Source organism: Leptopilina boulardi, unplaced genomic scaffold (genome assembly GCF_019393585.1).
Source record: "Leptopilina boulardi isolate dan_hultmark-lab unplaced genomic scaffold, ZJU_Lbou_2.1 LbouV2_368, whole genome shotgun sequence".
Classification (NCBI taxonomy): Eukaryota; Metazoa; Arthropoda; class Insecta; order Hymenoptera; family Figitidae; genus Leptopilina; species Leptopilina boulardi.
The window spans coordinates 2,553,961-2,574,466 of record NW_026137938.1 but is presented as its reverse complement, the minus strand read 5'-3'; the positions used below and the strand labels follow the sequence as shown (position 1 = coordinate 2,574,466).

The 20,506-nt window shown below is 23.2% G+C and overlaps 1 protein-coding gene and 1 long non-coding RNA gene across 6 annotated transcripts in view; one reads left to right on the top strand and one right to left on the bottom strand.

Moving 5' to 3' along the window:
* Nucleotides 1–19,896, top strand: part of LOC127287344 (GRAM domain-containing protein 2A-like) — a 25,302-nt gene extending 5,406 nt beyond the window's left edge. For 2 of the 5 annotated variants that reach the window (XM_051314201.1, XM_051314205.1), the window contains 6 exons: nucleotides 746–943; nucleotides 13,289–13,450; nucleotides 14,034–14,187; nucleotides 14,778–15,307; nucleotides 15,416–15,710; nucleotides 15,868–19,896. In XM_051314201.1, the coding sequence (XP_051170158.1) occupies nucleotides 746–943; nucleotides 13,289–13,450; nucleotides 14,034–14,187; nucleotides 14,778–15,307; nucleotides 15,416–15,710; nucleotides 15,868–15,981 (1,453 nt within the window). In that variant the 3' untranslated portion in view covers nucleotides 15,982–19,896. The remainder of the gene's footprint in view (nucleotides 1–745; nucleotides 944–13,288; nucleotides 13,451–14,033; nucleotides 14,188–14,777; nucleotides 15,308–15,415; nucleotides 15,711–15,867) is intronic. The other 3 variants (XM_051314204.1, XM_051314203.1, XM_051314202.1) reach the window with 3 other exon arrangements.
* On the bottom strand, nucleotides 4,182–20,506 carry LOC127287355 (uncharacterized). Its single transcript, XR_007843867.1, has 3 exons — nucleotides 20,304–20,506; nucleotides 4,546–4,743; nucleotides 4,182–4,416 (listed from the first exon to the last, which is right to left on the bottom strand). It is a non-coding gene; the product is annotated as an uncharacterized LOC127287355 (long non-coding RNA).

Sequence of the window (20,506 nt, the reverse complement as noted above, 5' to 3'; positions counted from 1 at the left end):
GAACAATTTACAAATGTCAAGGACCCGTGAGAAGATTTAATAATTTCTTCGATTATATTCCTTAAATTTAAATTTATTATTCACATCTAACAATATAATATGAGTTCATTAACCGAGAATTTTGTTTTATACAAAAATAGTCAACAATTTTTTAATTTTTTCAACAATCAATGACCCGCTTTGAAACATTCAAACCGGAAGTGCATGCTGATCAGTCATCTGTAACCATTATTATCATAATAATAACAAATCATTATTTTCCGTTAGAAAAATATTATTATTATTATTCTTTTTGATTTGACATTTTTTATTAAATATTTAATTATTTTTTTTCCAACATAAAAGTGTAAGAAAGTTTCTTCTTTACATTATTTTCAATGTGTTCAGGAATATATTAGTGAAAAATATATTTTGCTATTTTTAGATGCACTAGCTGAGAATCAAGGTCAGAGAAGTAACTAATGTTTTGTCTTAAAAACATATTGTTACATAAAATCAATGAACTTGTGAAACATAAAAAATGAAATATGTGCAAGCATTATGAGAATAACAAATACATTAAAAATAATTATCAGTATATTTTTTGTAACTAATTTATTATTTTTTTTTTTCATTAAAATAAAAAGTAATCTTACTGCAAATGGGAAGAAAAAATTTGAAGAAAAAAAAAAGGATTTAAATTTTATTTTGGGGGGAATTTTTCTCTGAAGAGTTGCGATTTGAATTAATTTGCCTTTTGTTTCAGACCTCGTGCTGGGGTCGGCACGGAGAATTTGCCAAGTAGCGACAGCGATGACTCTTCAACAATGCAGAATCGACATGTAGGTCATCATCAAGGTCAAAGTCTAGGGCGTAGTCAATCTCAGCCAAAGAGCACCGGTATCCCTAAGGTAGAAGTTTCGGAACCGGAAGATTCATCCGAATCTCTAACCTATGTCGATGGGTAAGTCATTTTTTTTTTCTTCATTTTTGTTCTTTCTTGGTTGAGATTTTTGTGATATTCACGAGGAAAAATCTCTTAAATTACAAAAAAAAAGGAAAATTTTTACAAAAATCCAGATTTAAAGTCTATTTCAAAATCTGTTGATCCAAACATTTTTTCGTTCACAACTACCGGGTTTGATGATATTTCTTAAATTTAAAAAAATGGAAATTTTTTTTTTCCAAAAATCGAAACTAATAATTTTTTTTTTTCAAAACAAGAGTAGCCCAAAGTATAAATTAATTAATAATTTGTAAAATAATAGTCGAGTTGAAATTTTTAGAAATTATAATTTAGGAGTAATTTTTGTACAAAAGGGCGCTTGTTCCGTCAATTTATTAAATAAATAAATAAATAATGAACGTGAAGAAGTAATTTGCAATAGAGAAAAGTTTGTTAATGTACAAATCTATTAACCTCATTTCTCTTTATATTCTTTATTAAGAGTAATACTTCAAATATAATAACTAAAAATAATGTTTAAAAAAAATTATGAATATTACGTTTTTTGAAAAAAAAAAAAAAAAATATAATAATTTCTTTTTTTGGAAAATTAAATTTGTACGATTCTTCTATTGAAATGTTTTTTTTTGCAATATAATTAAATAAACTTCGGAATTTTTCCAAAGAATAATTGAAATAATTTGAGAAAAAGGTTCCAATACTGGTTGTAAACGAAATGTGATAGGAAGCCAATTTTATGTGACGTAAATCCTCCAACTGTCGAGCTAGGCTTCCATGGGGTCACGTTATCTGTCAGATATAATTATAAATGTCGTTCTCCACAATTTTTCTAATAAAATAGTCATGTAATCATTTAATTTCAAAAATTAAAAAGGCCTTTAATAATTATTTCTTATACTGAATTATTTTCTATTAACAAAATTAGCAAAAAAAAAAAAAATTTTTTTTTTATTTTGCTGAAAATCGTTATATAATTTTCATTGACACTCTACATTTTTAAACAATGCAATCATTTCCATTTGTTAATTAAGTATAGACATTTGTAATGCGAATGAAATTAATTACGTAATTAAGTCGTTTACAACAAGTCACTTTAAATTAATTGACGATGTAAAAAATTTATGAATCGTGAAAAAAAATTTTTATCATATTTTCATATCGACATATGGAAGTGACGAAATTTTTATTTTGTTACAGGGGGCGTGAATAAAAATCATTATCATTCCACCGTGTATGAAATAAAATGATAAAATTATTTCAAATATTTTCAAATAAATAAAATATAGAAATTTATATCTTTCAATTCTATATATAGAATAAATGAATTTCATTCGAATAAATTTTTTTTCTATCTTGTTTCGAAGGAAGTTAGTGAAGAGGGTTAAAATATTTGGTTAGATATATATATAAAATAGTTTTAATAGTGTTGTTTTGTGTTTCTCAGGAAACGGTAGATTAAAATTTTTAAAATGAAAATTTGTCTGCTGTTAGGATAATGGTGAATTTATTTAACCATTTGGGGAAACTGATATCAGAATGTAAAATCCGTGTTCAACAGTGAGATTCAAATCTTGAGGAATAATTTTTCGGTGAAAATTTATATCTCTTTCTAAACCCTCCATTAATTCATTCCTAATGACGCAAAATAAGTATAGCTTTTTTAAAAAAAAAAAAACCTGAATAATCTTTTTTCCATTGGAAAAATTTCTCAAAAAAATCCACATATAAATCAGCTTTTTTTCAAATTTTTATTAAAATATTTAATTAAATCCTCTGTTTTTTTTATTAATTTTGTCAAATTTGAATTTCCTTGTATATTTTTCGCAAATATTGCGCAGAATCAAAAGACACTTATCCCACTGATTAATTCTATTTTTATATTAGATATAATCTATATTTCATCATTATTCCATACACGCAAATATTTTGTGTGGGATGATTCACTCTCTTTCTTCCCCTCATCATCATGAGGGTTAAAACTAAAATCTGACTCAGCATCTTAGGGGAAATAATAATAAAAAAAAAGAAAAAGAAATTCTACTCAGAATTTACGAAAAATATTAAAGAATTATTGTTTTCTATTTTTCAAATTAAGTAATTTTTCAGTTAATTTTTCTATTAATTTTCAAAATAAAATTAGATTATTTAGTGTTTCGAAGAGATTTTTATAATTTTAATAATTCAGAATAAATTCATAATGAGAATTTCCATTTACTCATCTGCTTTAAAATTTGTGTCACTTGTCACATAAAAATGTCTCGTGCGTGACAAATATTTATTAGACTTCCCAGTAGTAGTTTAAAAACAAATTTCAAATGTTTTCTTGTAAATATGGAAAAATTGTTAAATGATCAATTTTTTTCACTCGTATTTGTACGATAGGTTTCATTTTTTTTTTTTTTTTTATAATAAAACAACTTTTTGAATCTTCCCATTTTATCATTAAATTCCAATCCTTTGGTCTGTTTTCCAAAACAATTATCAATAGGAAATTCTTCTTCTTTAATAATTTCAACTTTGTAATTAATAACTTTTCTAAAATTACATAAAGAAAAATTAAATTAACAAAAGTAGTTGCACAATATAATTTAATACTAATAATAAAAAAACTTCCTTATTTTTATTTCTCAATTATATTTTTCAGATAAAAAGTATTTTATACCGGAAACAAAGTTTGGGGAAAATAAAAATTTTTAACAAATGAAGAAAATAATTTTTTTCCCCTAAAAATCAGGTGATAATTCACAGAATAAAAAGAAATATTGTAAAATATTCTAAGGAACTTTTTTCTATCATCAGTTGATTGTGATTTCTCCATTGGCTGAGTCTTTTAGAACTGAATGGCCGTGTAAACAGTAATTTTCAAACACATGCGCATTGTGAAAGTTTAAGTTAAATCGAGAGCAGAGAGCCTGCTGAATTTCTGATGCCAGAGCAGCAGCAGTGTTGAACAAACATCCACACGAGAGACATCGATTCGCGCCGTCATTTCTTTGTCTCTCTTTCTATTCTCTTTTTTCTCTCTTTCTCTCATTTCCTCTCATCAAGAAATATTTGAAAAATATTTGGTGTTCAGTTTTCTATTCATGTTTCAGTTGTCTAATAAAACACAATGGATTGGAACAGATGACATCATCATTCATTCATAAAAAAGAATTTTTTTTTTTTTTTTTTTTGATTCAGCCTACAAATATGGAGGAAACACTTCCTGATTCCCCTTGAGAGAGAGAGAGAGTGCCGACTTGCCCATCTATATAGCAAGGAGCCAATCAATAGTCTGATAGTCTCGCAGGATATTCACATTTGTGTGTGCTATTGTGCCTTTTCATTTAGTAAATGAAACAAAACAAAAATCAAGAAATATCACAGAGCAAAAAAAAAAAAAAATCACAGAAATAAAAAATAGAATTCATGCCAATGTCCTCGGTAAAATTTGAAATAGATTTTTCATTCTGTGTACAAATTTAGACCTGTGAAAAAAGTGAAATTTATTTCCCATACAGGGAATTATTAATTTTTAACAGCAATCAATTTTTTTTTCAATATTGAAATTATGAAGCGGTTATCGAATATATAGAAAGGATTTAATTTCTTCTTACCTTAAGGATTGTTATTCCTGATGTATAATAGTTGCCAGGACGCCATTTTGGAACAAAACAGACTTTTTACCATCCACCTGTTCCCAACAGGTTTTCTCAATTAATAACCGTAAGAGGAGAATATTCTTTTTATACAAGTGTAACCGATGTGCCATTAATCTGCAGTTAAACCATTTATTTGTAAATGGTTTGTAGTTCCTGTAAGAAAAAAAAAAAAATTTGTTAATTCATTTTTCATTTTAATTATCAGAAAAGAAATTGAAAACAATTTTTTTTTTTTTTGTACAATTATGACTGGAGAGACAACGAAATTCTTTTGCTTTGGAATAAAAAGTGTGTCAAAAAAAAAAAGTGTCGATTTGTGAGAAAAAGTCCGTGCACGTTGACGTGCCGGGCAAAAAATTTGACTCAATTATTATCAGTGAAGAAATTATTTCGTCTAAAAAAGAAAATACAATGTTGTGCTTTGTGCAAGCTTTTGGATCACGTGAGGATTCAAAAACCCGACGCTCCAAAAGGTAATAAAAATTTAAATGAAGAAAAAATATTTATGGAGAAATTATGAATTAAAAATTATTATAATTTCCGTTTATTGATGAATTTTTTTTTTTTTATGTTTTTGGAAACAAGTGAATATCATTTTGATGGTTTGTTCTTCTATCTGATACTATCAAGTTTCATCAAGGTTTCACTAATAAAATTAGTTGACCATGATCTAATTTTTATCATCACAACATGCATTGACAGTAAAAACCAAAAAAAAAAAATTTTTTTCTAAATTTTGGTTGTAATATTGAAAATTGCTTATGTCAGATTTATTTTAATCTAGATTTTAAAAAACACACCTGTATTTATTAGACAAAAATTTAGATTAAAGAATATGATAAAATTTTTGCACCTGTTATGACGAGCGATTATTATCTACTTTGATAAGATTTTTTTGGCTTATCAATTAATAGCTAAATGATTAAATTAAAATATTGTATAAAAATGTCGACTAATATTGGATGCCTTCCCGAAAAATCTTTAAACCGGTTTAACGAAATAAAAGAAAAAAAAAAATTTGGTATTATATCAACCTCGTGTGTAATAATCGGCATTTTAAAGAAGTACCGCTAAACTAAAGTTATACTGGTTGTATAGAACGACGACCTCGCGCAGACATAAGCATCTCTCGCAGCTGTCGGTCGTTTCACTCTTGCTCACGTGCACTTATAGTTTATTCCACTAGAACGATATAACTTATTATTATTGACTATATTTTATTACTCATATCTTCGTCATTATGTGACAATTGTAAATCGAAAAATGGAAATTTCCCAGCTTCTCGCGTTTATTTTTCCATCATACTTTCCATTATTATTATTATTATTTTTTTTTAAATACAGTCCTCGGATCGACTTTATGACACAAAAAAAGTCGATTTATATTTCAAAAAAAGAATATTTTCAAAACTTTATTTAAGTAGGACAAATATCTAAAAAAAAAAATCCATTTTTATAATTTTTTGAAATCTGATTTATTCGAATTAAAAATTTTGTCATAGTTTTTGTGGTCAAAAAAATTTCAGTCAATACTTAATAAAGTTTTACTGATTTTTAAATAACATTTTTTTAAAAATAATAATAATTTTTGAAATTTTAGAAATAATTGAATTTTAAAAGATTTTGTTCATTTTCAAAACAAAAAAAAATAATTATATTTTACACACAACTAAAAATAATTTATCAAATAATTATTTAGATAACATTTTTTAAAAGTAAAATTGAATTTTTAAAGATTTACAATTTAGATTTTTGAAATTAATTGAACATTAAGTAATTTTTAATTAAAAATTTTTTTTTGATGATTTCACTAAAAAAATTTTTTTTAGAATTTCGCAGACAAAAAAAAATACAATAATTTGAAAACTTTCTAAGCGAAAAATGGTTTTAAATATAGTTGTATTTTCGAAGAATATTATATATAAATCATTCAAAATAATTAAATTTCAGATTTATAATTGAAATTATTAAATTTAAAAATATTTTTAAATTGAAAATTTTAGAAATAATTAAATTTTAGAATTTTTATTTATTTTTTTTTATTTTTTTTTATTTTTTTTTATTTTTTTTTAAATAATTGAAATTTTTGCAAATAATTGAATTTTAAAAGATTTTGTTCATTTTCAAAAAAAAAAAAAAAAAAAAATTATATTTTACACACAACTAAAAATAATTTATCAAATAATTATTTAGATAATTGATATTTTTTAAATTGATATTTTTGAAAATAATTGAATTTCAAAAGATTCTGTTAAATTTCAGACAATAATTGAAAATGAGAGACAATAAGAGAAATTTTTAATAATTTCTGTTGATGAAGAATTTCTTAGAAATCATATAAAAAAAAAAATTGTATTCCAAAAGTTTTTAATTGAAAAAATGCTTTTAAATAATTGAATTTTCGAAGAATATTATAAAAATCATTAAAAAAAAAAAATAATTGAAATTTTTGCAAATAATTGAATTTTAAAAGATTTTGTTCATTTTCAAAAAAAAAAAATTATATTTTACACAAAACTAAACATAATTTATCAAATAATTATTTAGATAACATTTTTTAAAAGTAAAATTGAATTTTTAAAGATTTACAATTTAGATTTTTGAAATTAATTGAACTTTAAGTAATTTTTATTTAAAAATTTTTTTTGATGATGATTTCACTAAAAAAAATTTTTTTAGAATTTCGCAGACAAAAAATACAATAATTTGAAAACTTTCTAAGCGAAAAATGGTTTTAAATATAGTTGTATTTTCGAAGAATATTATACATATATAAATCATTCAAAATAATTGAATTTCAGATTTATAATTGAAATTATTAAATTTCAAAAAATTTTAAATTGAAAATTTTTGAAAATAATTAAATTTTAGATGCTTTTAAATTGAAATTTTTGAAAATAATTGAATTTCAAAAAATTCTGTTAAATTTCAGACAATAATTGAAAATGAGAGACAATAAGAGAAATTTTTAATAATTTCTGTTGATGAAGAATTTATTAGAAATCATATAAAAAAAAATTGTATTCCAAAAGTGAATTTTCGAAGAATATTATAAAAATCATTAAAAAAAAAAAAATAATTGAAATTTTTACAAATAAAATTTCAAGAGAATTTCGATTTTGAATTAAAAATTTTTTGGGTAATTTTATTAGCTAACTTTTTTTCTTTAAATATATAAACAATTATTAAATTTTATAAAAATTTTAATTGAAAAACAATTTAATATAATTGAATAGAATTTTTCATTAAAATTATTAAAAATAATTAATTTAGTGAAGAATTTTAGTTAAAAATTTGTTAAATAATTGAAATAATGAAGATCTTAAGATCTGCATTGTATGCTAAAAAAAACGTATTTTGTTTAAAATTTTTTTTTTTTTTAATATAAAAAAAGTCGCATTTTATTAAAATAAGTCAAAAAAAAGTCGTATTATAATCCGAGGCCTGTAAATATAGTTTCCATAAACTTTCCTCTCGAGGAAAAATGAACTACTTTCTACTATTGACCTCCTAGATATAAATTTTATTAAACAATTTCTAATATAAAACAGATTTTATTTTTAAATTTTGATTCTAAATTTTGGATTTTGTGAAATCTTCTCATTTTGATAAAGCATTTAATAATTTAATTCATGAAAAATGTGATATTTGAGAAAAATTATTCGACTGATAAAAATTAATTTTATTAATAGTTGGAAAAAAAAAATTCATTTTCACACAATTCAATTGTGCTTTATTGCTGATTGTAAGCTTTATTGGATAAGGTATAGCCTTGCCTATTTGCTGACCCCCTTTGCTTAATGGACACTGTGAAATCACCGTAAAGACACCAGCAATCACGTGATTGTTATTCATATACATAACATTTATAAGATCTGGTGTCTAAATCTTTCACCTTTTCTTTCATTTGATCCCCTTTTTGTATATTTATGTCCGTTATTATTAGCTTATTCTTTTCTTTTCTCGACTCGAAAGTCGATAAAATGTGTTCTCATTCTCTTGGATTTATTTTTGACTATTGTTTCTCTTATTTTTTTTTTTTAGAAAATAAGAAAATAATTTTCTCTGTAATGCTCCAAGAAGGGAATTTAAAAAAAAAATTTTTTTTTAATTTCTTTTCAATTAGGCAAAAAATTAGTTTTTTTTTTTTAAAGAATAATAAGTCTTGCGTCAGAAATTGATAAGTTTGTTTAATTTCACGAATATTTAGAAAATGATAAAAATGAGTTTGTTCTGTCTTGAATATTACGATTGAATTTAGTTAATTAAAACATTAAATTTTATTTTATTTATTTTCATTATCTGTAGTATTGTAAAATATAAAAATTTCAAACAATGATTGATTCAATATATTCTCGAACGAGATGAAGTGAGAAAAAAAAAAAAGAAAAAAGATGTCACAGTGAGAGGCAAAAGAAGCATTCTTCAATATATACACAAGTCAAAGTATTGAACAGATTTTAGAGGTCGAGTGCAGACACGTGTGTAACTTATAAAGAAATATACTTTGTATATCTCATTCTAGATTCACTAATTTGACTTTTCAGAATATTGAATGCTTTATTAAAAAATTATCCTCACTACAAACATTCCTCTAAATTCTCACATTATTATTGTAATTGAAAAAATTTAAAAAAAAAATTATTTAAAATAAATTTTTTCATTGATAAAAAATTATATTTATAAAAATTAATTATTTATTTATAATTATTAATTTAAAATTCAATTTTTTTTTATTTTTTAATTTAAAAATTTAAAAAATTTTTAAATTGACCCACTTTTTGTTAATAAATAAATTAACAAACCCCTATAATTAGATTTTAAAATTCGATATTATCTTATTCAAACTTTTTTTTTGGATTCTCAATTCTGTTTTAAGAATTTTCTGTTATTCGATAATTTTAGATTTTTCAAATAAATATGAAATACAATAATTAATTTTATATCACCTTGGTCGATCCACTTTTTTTTTTTTTTTTTTTTTAAAACATGTCACAGGTAAAAATAATATAGAATCAAGTTTCGTTTTCATTCTTTCAATTTAAATTAATGATATAATATTATAGTGTTTATTAAAATGCAGAAAAACATTTATATATGAGTCGCGGAAATTTATTGTTTTAAAATGATGTCATTAATAAATTATTTAACTTGATAATTTATGAATAATAAAAAAAGTAAATTAATAAAATTTATTTAAATTTTTTTTATAAAATTGTACAATGACTTTAATCGACAATATATCAATAAAAGAGGATCGTCTGACCCTTTCAAGTGTCAAAGTGTAATGCGTCGTCAATATAACGCATAATCAATTGATGTTAATGTCAATAAACCCTATATGAATTTTATCAATCAGTTAAAACTTTTATTTTATTATTAATTTTTATCAAAAAAAAAAAAAATATGCATTACTGAGAAAAAAAAATTTATTTGGTTCAAGTAATCGGTTACTTTATTATAATCAAATAAATATAATATAATTTTTTACTTTAATTAAATGAACTATATTTAAAACAAATTCCATTTAATTGACTACCAAAATTTATTATTTTAAATATTTATTTGATAATATAAAATAAAAACATTGAAATAATTTTTTTTTCAGGCTTTAATTTTTTTTTGTTTTTTTTTTTAAATAAAATTTTTCTTTAAATTACACATTTAATATGTTAAGTTAATGATAATTTAAAAATAATCTATATAAATATTTGACAAACGTAATTTTAACCTCCGTTTTTGGTATATAAAAATTGATTACTATAGCATAAATAATTATTGCGTGTTAAGCTAATTAACAATTCTATTATCAAGTGTCGAGGAACTCATTCCACTTGTCATTGAAAATAAACTTCACTAAACTGTATAAAATGATACCTATATAATAATTATACTTTTTTAATTACACAGCTGTAAAAAAAATACCTATAATTAATTATCTATTAGATAAAAAAAAAATTCTTTTTTTTCTCAAATATTTTTCAATATTTCTTAATTTTTAACAGAAAATTTTTTTATCCATTAAATATTATTATTAATTTTTTTTTTCTTATTAACAATGAATAATAATGTAATTAATTAATTAAATTTTTCGAATGAATTTTTCATTTGTAATAATATTTTTTTTTTATTGTCACATAAAATTTGTTTGAATTTAAATATTTAAGAATCGAAAAAAAAAATTGTGAGATTAATGATGCAATACAGGTTTTGAAGAGCAGAAAAAAGTTAATAATCAACGTGTTCCATATTTTGCTTACGTCAGTGCTTGAAGAAATTTGTCTACATTTATCGTCAGAGATATTTATTGATTACACACACGTTACTTTTATTGCAGGGAATTTGAACGTGGGTGCGCTATTGTACAATATTTCTAATATATAATTATTTAAAAAAAAAAAAAAATTCATTAATATAATTAATTATTTTTATTTATTATTTTTTTTGAATTTTATTCGACACGTGGCAACAAATAAAAATTAATTTATTGACATGAGATACATCATAATACTTGAAGGCAGATTATTTATTTGATTAAAATGTATATTCTACAATGGAGTATAATTCGTAACAAGGTCGTGTTAAATTTCTCTATTCCTGAATTTAAATCACGTGATTTTAAAATTTTACATTAATATAAATACAATTTAATTTAATTTATACCTTTTTTTTCTATATTCCAAAAGAAAAGGAAAATTGTATTTTATTAAAATTTTCAATATTAAATTTTCTTTTTTTAATAAAAGCAAATCTCGTTTACGACTTGAATAATATAAAAGAAGTTATCGATTTCCTCTCCGGTAACTTTTTCTCTTTTATTAAACAAGAAATATATAGAAGTAATTAAATAACATCGTTTGGCTTTATTCCAAAACACTTTCTTATATATATATATATATATATACTCAATATTTCCATTTTCTCAGTGAATCTGCCATGGGAAAAAAAAGAAATTTTTTTTGCTGTATTTTTATTTCAAAAGCATTTTTTGCTTTTCGATTACAAAAACTTATTTTTTATATTAAATTGCAAATTCTTTTGGTAATTTTTTCTTTTATTAATTAATTATTATTATTTTTCAAAAATTTTATCGTCTCGTTAAGCGGTCAAATCGATAATTTTAAAGTTCATTAAACATTTTAGTGCTGAGAGACTAGACGGCAGTTGGAGAGGTGATTTGAAATCGAATTATCTTATACCAGGTCATAGACTCGACCTAGAACTTGAATAAAAAACTATTCTTGACTAAAAGACTAAAGCTCAAAACTTTTCTCTTGCATTCACGTTTTATTATTATTGAAAGGAAAAAAAAAAAAAAAAAAAAAAAATGCGCAAATTCTGATTTTTCCGAAGGACACACAAAAAAAATTCCAAACACGTCTTATAGACAATAAAATGATATTGATATAAATTAATTGACATTTCCATTGATTACTGTCAAAACACGAAATTTTTTATGAAATATTAATTAAAAATTTCTCCATTTTTTAAAAATATAATTTAAAAATATTTTTTTTTTTTGACAATATTTCCAATGGAATATTTAATTTTTTTTATGAATACTTTTTTTTGGATTTATTTTTGAATATTCGACTATTATTCGAATTGTAATTTCCAAAAAATATTATTTAGAAATATTTCATATTATTTCAATGGAATATTTTTTGAATTCGATAAATATTCCGAAATTTTTCTTTTTTTTTTATCATTCCAATGAAATATTTCTGATATTCCAAAGGAACATTCCAGAGTCTTAATCGATGAGTATTTGAAACGTCACATTATATGGAAAATGTCCTTCGTTAAATACCACCAATCAAATGTGACTTATACTCTATATTATTTATTCACAAGTCCAGAAGGTCGTGTGACGAGGGTAGTGAATTCATTTTGAATTCATTCAGTTCAGTTGTACCCAGTTGGTTCGCGAAATTAGACTCTTTTTTAAAAAAAAAAAAAAAATTCTCCAATTTTCCCCAGGGGAAAAAAAATTGTCAAAACGTAGAATTATTTTCGTTATTTTTTTTTTTCTTTTCAAAAACCGGTTTTCGAGATGAGTATCTTTTTTCTTGCTCGACTAGCAATGGAATCTTTGAGTGAAAAGTGTCGACACACGTTACGAGTAATTTTAAAAAAGCACAAATACCAACGAGGATTTTATCAGTGAAAATGTTTATATCTTTTCACTATTTCAAAATTGTCAAATTTATTGAATACTATTTTATTTAAATAAAAAAAAAACAAATTTTACGAGTAGTTAAAAAATGTTTTTTTTATATATGAAAAAAAACTGGTAGCCAACTAAATACGGTTAATTTTGTTCGATGATATATTTTTTTTTTAAAGTTTACTGTCGCATTTTCTTGTTTGCGTAAGATAACGATAACACCAGTTTTCATTAAGGAAAACATCTTTCTTTATTTTTTTTGATTTTGCATTAGTTATCGTTTTATTACTATTGAAGTAGTTTAAAAATTTTTCTTCAAAAAAAAAAAAAAAATAATAATTAAAAATGGAAATTGAAACTCGAGGTTTAATACAAATTTGCTTTTCACCGAAACCTGTTCTAAGAACAAGGTAATTTTTATCTTGATTTATTGTCGAGAAAAAAAAATATTTCGATTTTTTTTTCAAAAATTCTTTTTTTATTTCCTTTATTTATTTTTTTTTCTTTTCTAAATAATTTTATTTGCTTCTAGGTCGGCTGGATCCATTGGAGCCCGTTCAGCTCCAAATACTCCTCTTCAGGGAAATGTAGTGGGAACGCCACCAATTGGCCAAACTCCCATTTCCGGAATACAACTCGCGATTCCACCATCTCCGAAAAGTCCTAATCATTCAGCATCAAAAGGCAATGAAAGGTGATTAATTTAGAAATTACTGAATTTAATTTTTAATTTTGTTTTCATTTTTTTTTTCAATATTTCGTTTTTAAAAATTTTTTTTTTTTTAAATACACTGGACAAACTTGAGGTCACAATAAATAAACTGATAAATTAGACTAGTTTTACAATTGTTTAATAAATAATTATAATTTTTTTTTAATCATAATTAATGAATATTTAATTCTTGATTTAATAAATAATCTCCAAAAATTGTGATCTTATAATTAGTAATATTTTTATTAAACAATTTTGTTCGTATTGATAATCATGATTAAACGAAAGAAACACGTGAATGATTGAGATGGATTTATATACAGATTATAATAATTGTTCTTATATTTTGTTCAAAATAATTCATCATTTGTGTATTGTTTGAAGAAAATGTGAAAAAAAAAATTTTTCAAAATAAAAATGTGTGTCTTGAAAAATATTTTAATTTTTATATTTTTGATTTATCAGTTTTTTTTTTGTCCACCAAATTGAAATTCCAGTGTTTTTTCTTTAAGTAAATTTTTTTTTGACAATTATTATAATATAATTATTTTTTTTTTTTTTACAGCCAACTTTCAAAACCCTTGAGCAAAAGTACACCATCTATGACCGCAGATGGAAACCAAACGCCAGCATCAATCAGTAGAACTTCATCAAAATCATCGCCTGCTATGTCCATAAGTAATGCACGACAAAAGAAATTTCACAGGCATTTCAGTCAGGTATTATTAATCTCCAGATAAAAAAGACAATGAACAATTTATCGATTCTCGAAAAATTAAAAACTTTTTAATTTAACTTTTCTTTCGTTGAATAATTTTTATTCTTCATGTCAATTTCTTGAAAAGTTTAATTCAAACTTTTAATTCTAAATTGAGTTTAAAAGACCTTATCAAGTTTATGACACTAGAATCTCTATGTTATAATATTCTTACGTCACTTTATAAAAAGACAATTCAAAAGGTTTTGTTATTTTTTTACGAGTTAAATGCTATTTTTATATATTACGAACGGGTCGAGGATTTTATAACTTGTTTTTTATTAGTTTCTTGACTAATTCTTTTAATTAATTTTAAATGAGCCAAAAATTTCGTTCAAATAAATGAAATATTTTTTTCAATCTATAAAATTAATCAATTATAATGTAAATGTAAAATAAAATAGTAAATTAATAATTTCTTTTTAGATATTTAAAAAAATAATTTATTTTTTCATTTTTTAAACGTTCGCAAAAACTTTTTTTTATCTGATAAAATGAAAAATATATTTAAAATAATTGTGAATATGAGGGCAGATTCGAACTTAATGGTAGTCTTCAAAATTTTGTGGTCAGGTGGCGTCGGACGAGAGGGTCTTGAATTATTACAGCTGCGCTTTGGTTGGCGATATTTTACTTCAGGGTCATCTTTACATAACGCCAAATTATTTTGCCTTCTATAGTAATGTTTTTGGTTATATTACAAAACTTTTAATACCAACAATATCGGTTGTAAAAATTACCAAAGAGAAGACTGCAAGAATTATTCCTAATGCCGTGGCAGTGTCAACGGAAGAAAATCGTCATGTATTTTGTTCATTATTATCAAGGGACACCACTTATAAATTAATGATCGAAGTGTGGGAAGCGGCAATGGAATCGTTATCTGTAATTGATGCACTACCACTTCCTGTCACTGAAGACAAAATTGTTGTGCCAGAGGTGTTACTAGTTGATGAAAGTGAAATAAAAACTGAGGAAGACGATTCAAGTATGTCGGAAAGTGGAACTGACATTACATCCAGATCGCCGACAATTTGCACCGATACCGATGGTCATTCACCTACAACTCCAAGTTTGCAGAGGTATAGAATTTTTTTTTTTTTTTTCATTTATATAAAATTTTCCTTTAGGAAATTAGAGAGATAAAAAAAAAGCAATTTAAGACTGGCGTTTTTTTTTTTTTTTTTTAGAAAAGATTTTTTTTCCCTTAGGTTGGAACAGGAGCCTTTATTGAAACAAAAAGTTTTGAGATCGTCAATGAAATCGTCATTAGGATCGATTATTTGCGGAAGATTTGAAGCCGGAACTATTATTGCTATTTTAGTAGCCCTTTTGGCAGCCCTTTACGTATCAGCCGCTCTAATGATGCTACGTATTGACAAATTGCACTCGGCATATGTCAATCATCCTCTTTCAACTTCAGAACGATTCACACAGGATCGACTTGTACAGTATCTTAATATAAATTTAGAACAAATTACTAAGGTAAATTAATTTTTTTTTATGTACTCCTTTTTTTTTCATTAACCTTAAATGGGCTAAATATAAATTTTTCATTATCAGTTAAATTAATTTTGTTTTTTTTTTTCACGTAAAAAAAATCTCTTAGAAGAAAAAAAAAAAGGAAAATTTTCTATTACAGGTCCGACGGAGTCTACAAATACTGTCACAGCAAATTATTTCCATGAATCCTGACAGCGAGAGTGAATCAACAGTTACGAGAGGGCCAATTGAACCGGAAGAATCGCCAAGTTAGCCTTCGACAATGCCAAATATTAAAATTTTACCAAACAGAAAAAAACTTCGAGTTCCCCCGCACATCACTAGCGTATGAAGCGCGTCGTACTAGTAAATAAAATTTAAATAAATTCATGCTTTCTTCTCAGCATCTGTGAATTTATATAAAAAAAAATACTTGTTCAAAATTCACATCTGCTTTAATGTTTTAAACATTGACAAAAAAAAAAATTAACATCTAGAGATGTAATTTTGAATTTAGTCTCATAATTCTCAAATAATAATTGATTGAAGCCTTTATACTAATTGGAGAATAATTTTAGACTTTAAACAGAATTATTTTTAGATTCTAGAATGATAGGTTTCGAGAAAGAAATATTTTTTTTTAAATATTTCAATATTTTTTTTGGACATTTATATTTTTCACAATTTAATTTATTTTTTTTTTTTCTTTTAATGTTCAAAGAATTATTTACCACTAATTATAAATTTCTAATTGTAATATAAAATATATATATATAATATTTTTAATTAATTAAATTAATAGTAAAAAATATTTACCACTAAAATATGAAATTAATAATGGTAAATAATTACTAAGAATTTAAAAAAAATTGTTATTAATTATTGAAATATTTGAAAATATATTTTTTCCCTTGGGCTTAATACGCAAATCATGAAAGAAATTAATTTTTTCGAAAAAAAATACATTGCAAATCCTAATTATAAAAGCAGGGCGAAAATCTATGAGCGCAACTCGCTAGCTGAGGTGTTTCAACTAGTCACAAAAATCTCTGCCCTTCGCACGATTGTATAAATGAAGAATAATTTTATGTATAAATAATATTCTATGAATTTCATTATACATTCGCGATTATTCAATTGTTGATAAGTATTTTAACAAATCTCTCTTTTTTTTCTATTTTTGCTTTCTCATAGAGGAAGTATTACATTATTTTATTATAATTTTTTTTTTTTTTACATGAAAAAGAAGTCTGTGCCAAGGAGTTTGAATTATTCGGGGAAAATTGACTAAATTCCACGTCAACTTCCACGAACGCAAAAAATTTTTTCATTCTTAATTTTTTCAATTGAAAATTGGATTTAATGTTTTTATTTTTCATTTTCTATTATTTATTAAAATTTGGCGAAATTAAATACACGGCATTTTTTTTTTTTATTATTATTATTTTAAGTAGAGAATTTAAAGTGCCGTCCTTTTTGTAATTTTATATAGGCTCACTGTGCGATTTTTTAAAAACAAAAAATACTAGATTTTTGTATACCGATGAAATTATGTGCACGCAAGGGAATTACGTTATCGAGGCCTCGTGGAGGGTGGCGTGATTAAAGACGATACAAATTTTTGCATATTTTCTCGGCAAATTTATTTCTTGAAAAAAAAATCTACAGTCTTCAATTTTATATTATTATTTTTTTAATTTATTGTTGAAAATTTCTTTTATTGGATTTTAAAAAGAATTGTAAATTTTGAATTTAGAAAAATGTAGAGATTTTTTAAAAAGTATTTTAAATTTTGTTTTATGTTTTAAATTAATTCAGTTTTTATTAATTGATTTACAATTAATTTTAATCTTTTAATTTTGGTTTTAATTTTTTTTTCTTTTTTTTTTTGGTTCAAGGATAATGATTTTTGTAAAAAATGTAATTTTTAATTATTTTTTATTGTTAGGTTTTAATTTTTATAGTTTATTTGGGTATTTGTTTTTTTTTTAGCGGATTCATAATATATTTTAAATTGTTAGTGTTTTAATTTTAATTGAAAATTGTGAATAAAATGAAAAGCTGTATGATTATTTTGAATGAAATATTTTATACTCATGCCAAGATAAATGTAAATTTCAATCGTTTCAATCAAATTGCATGATGAGCTGATGTCGATAATGTTTTGATATCCGCTCTTGTATAATAATTGTGATGAATGTGATAATTTTTTTAAGAGAGAAAGAAACGAAAGCTATTGGGAATGAAATATTTTTTGTATTTAAATAAAAAAAAAAAAAAAAAAAAACAAAAACAAAACAGTAAAATATCAATTCTTTTTAAAACAATTGGCTGTTTAGTTTTCTTTTAACACCGTTAATATTTATTTCTAATCCAGGAATTAATCTTGAATACAAAATTTCCAAATATATTTTATATTTTTAAATTTCAAATTTTTTTTTAATTACAACTGTAATTCATGTTAGTAATTAAAAAAAAATTTTTAAATAGATTTGATATTTTCTTGAAGAAATTATGAGTTTTGTTAATTTTAATAAAAAATAGACATAAAATAATCGAGTGCGAAAATAAGAATCATATTTCTCGTAGGTGTACATAATTAATTAATTAATCTGTCCTATCTGTTGTTTATACTCGAATCACTTAGATTGTAAAAGCTCATTCTAAATAAATTTAACTGTTATTATTTATGGCCTCGTATGTAAAAAAAAAAAAATGTCGCTGTTTAAAAATCTCATGCAAAAATGAGATATTTTCAAAAGAAACTTTATTCTCGCGAGACAAAACTCTATATAACGAAGAAGCAAAAAAAAAAAATGATAATAAAACAAAAAACAAAAAAATTGTCAAAATAAATTTAAATGATCAAAAAACAATTTTAAAAATATTAAAGATCAAATGAAAACAAATGCAAAAATTATGTAGATTTATAAAAAAAAAGAGAGGCTTTTTTAACAGTGTAATTATTCAATCTTGTTGAAACAAATTTTTAAAAATTTGGCTAATATTTTTTTATTTTCTATATAATATAGAGAAATGTGAAAATTTATTATCTATGCAAATCATTGTACAGATTTCTTTCTTAAAGCAGAAAAATATTGTTTTTTTTATCGTCGCCGCATTTTATGTTTTTTTTTTTTTTTTTTTTTTTTTTCTAGATTTTTAATGTGCCAATACACACGAGCCGAACAAAGTGGATTAAATTTGTGTTCGTCTTGCACTTTGCACACATTTTCAAAATAAACGTTTCACAAATCTTTTGTATAACGACAAATTTTGCGTCTATCCACTTTGCATCGATGTTGTATACGAGAAACATAAAGTTTTTTATAGACAATTTAGTAATAATATTAGTCCTATATTATTATTTTATTATCTTATTTATTTCAATTACAACAGTAATCGACAGCAATTTTTTTTTTTTGAAATATAAAATTAAAAAGAAAAGTGTCGATTACCGTTTTATTATTTTTCATTAAACGTCTATTATCGATTTAATTAGACGATTTTTATTTTTTTTTTTTAGATTTATTGTGGTGCTCAATAAGCGATTTGAAGCTTGATCCTTATTTTTTATTTAGTCTGAGCTATTCGTTTATCGCTGATATTTTTTTTTATTTTGTAATATATAAATAATAGTTTAAACTACAAACAGCTTTTATAATTAATCATTATTTTATTTCAATTCATTAATATTTATTTGAAATTGTAGTTTAATAGACATTTTTCATCTTAATCGCATCAACATTTTTGGATAGCAAGTTGTTCTCTGTCCACGACTGAAATAATATATATATACAATATATATATAATATTGTTAATAATATATTGTAATATATAAATATTCGTATTGATTACTTTTTTTCTTTTTTTTCCAATTTCTCAAAATATCCTGATCGTTTTCATATTTATTATATTGACAATTTTGTTCTAATAAATGAGCGATGAGCTCCAAAATAAATACAGTTAGACAAAAAAGAAATCTCTTCAAATAAAATCAAAGAACAATATATTGTTAATCGTGATTAAAATTGAGAAGCGCGAATGAATGTGAGAATGAACGAGAGATTAGTGAAAAAAAGAAGTTTAATGTTGAAAACCAAAATTGCAGACAGACCAATAATTTAATATGTAATTTGTGTAGCTAATACACAGAGTACAATAAAGAATATTAAGAAATTTGGAGGAATATCAGTTGTTTTTAATTGAAACAAATTGAATTTATTTAATAAATTAAATATTAACTATATGCAGTGAGGATTTCTAATTATAATTCTTGTATATATATATATACATTCAGATTTATATTTATTGTTAAAAATTAAATTTTCTTCTATAATCTGTTAAATTTTTACTCCTTAACAATTTGAAATACCATTTTTAACTTTAACCACTTTATCAGTGATCAAAACAAACATTGCGGTAAACATAACCTTAAAATTCCACCCCATTTTAAATTGCTTTTATAATATTATAGTACATATAAGTTGAAATATTTATTACTTAATAAATAATTTATTCGAAATTTAAAAATAGTAATACGTCAAATTCGATAAATTTCAATTATTAAAATTTATAAAAGTATAATTAATTTACCTGGTACTACCGGTGTGTTTACGCCTCTCTTTTTTTCATATAAAATAGCAACAATTACATTACACAGCTTGACACACACACACACACAATTATTTTTACAACAATAAAATCAATTAATAAACAATTTAATATAAATAACTTGTTAAATAACTTTTATTTGTTTTTTTTCTGACTTTCATTCTAGTTCCAGATTTAAAAAGATG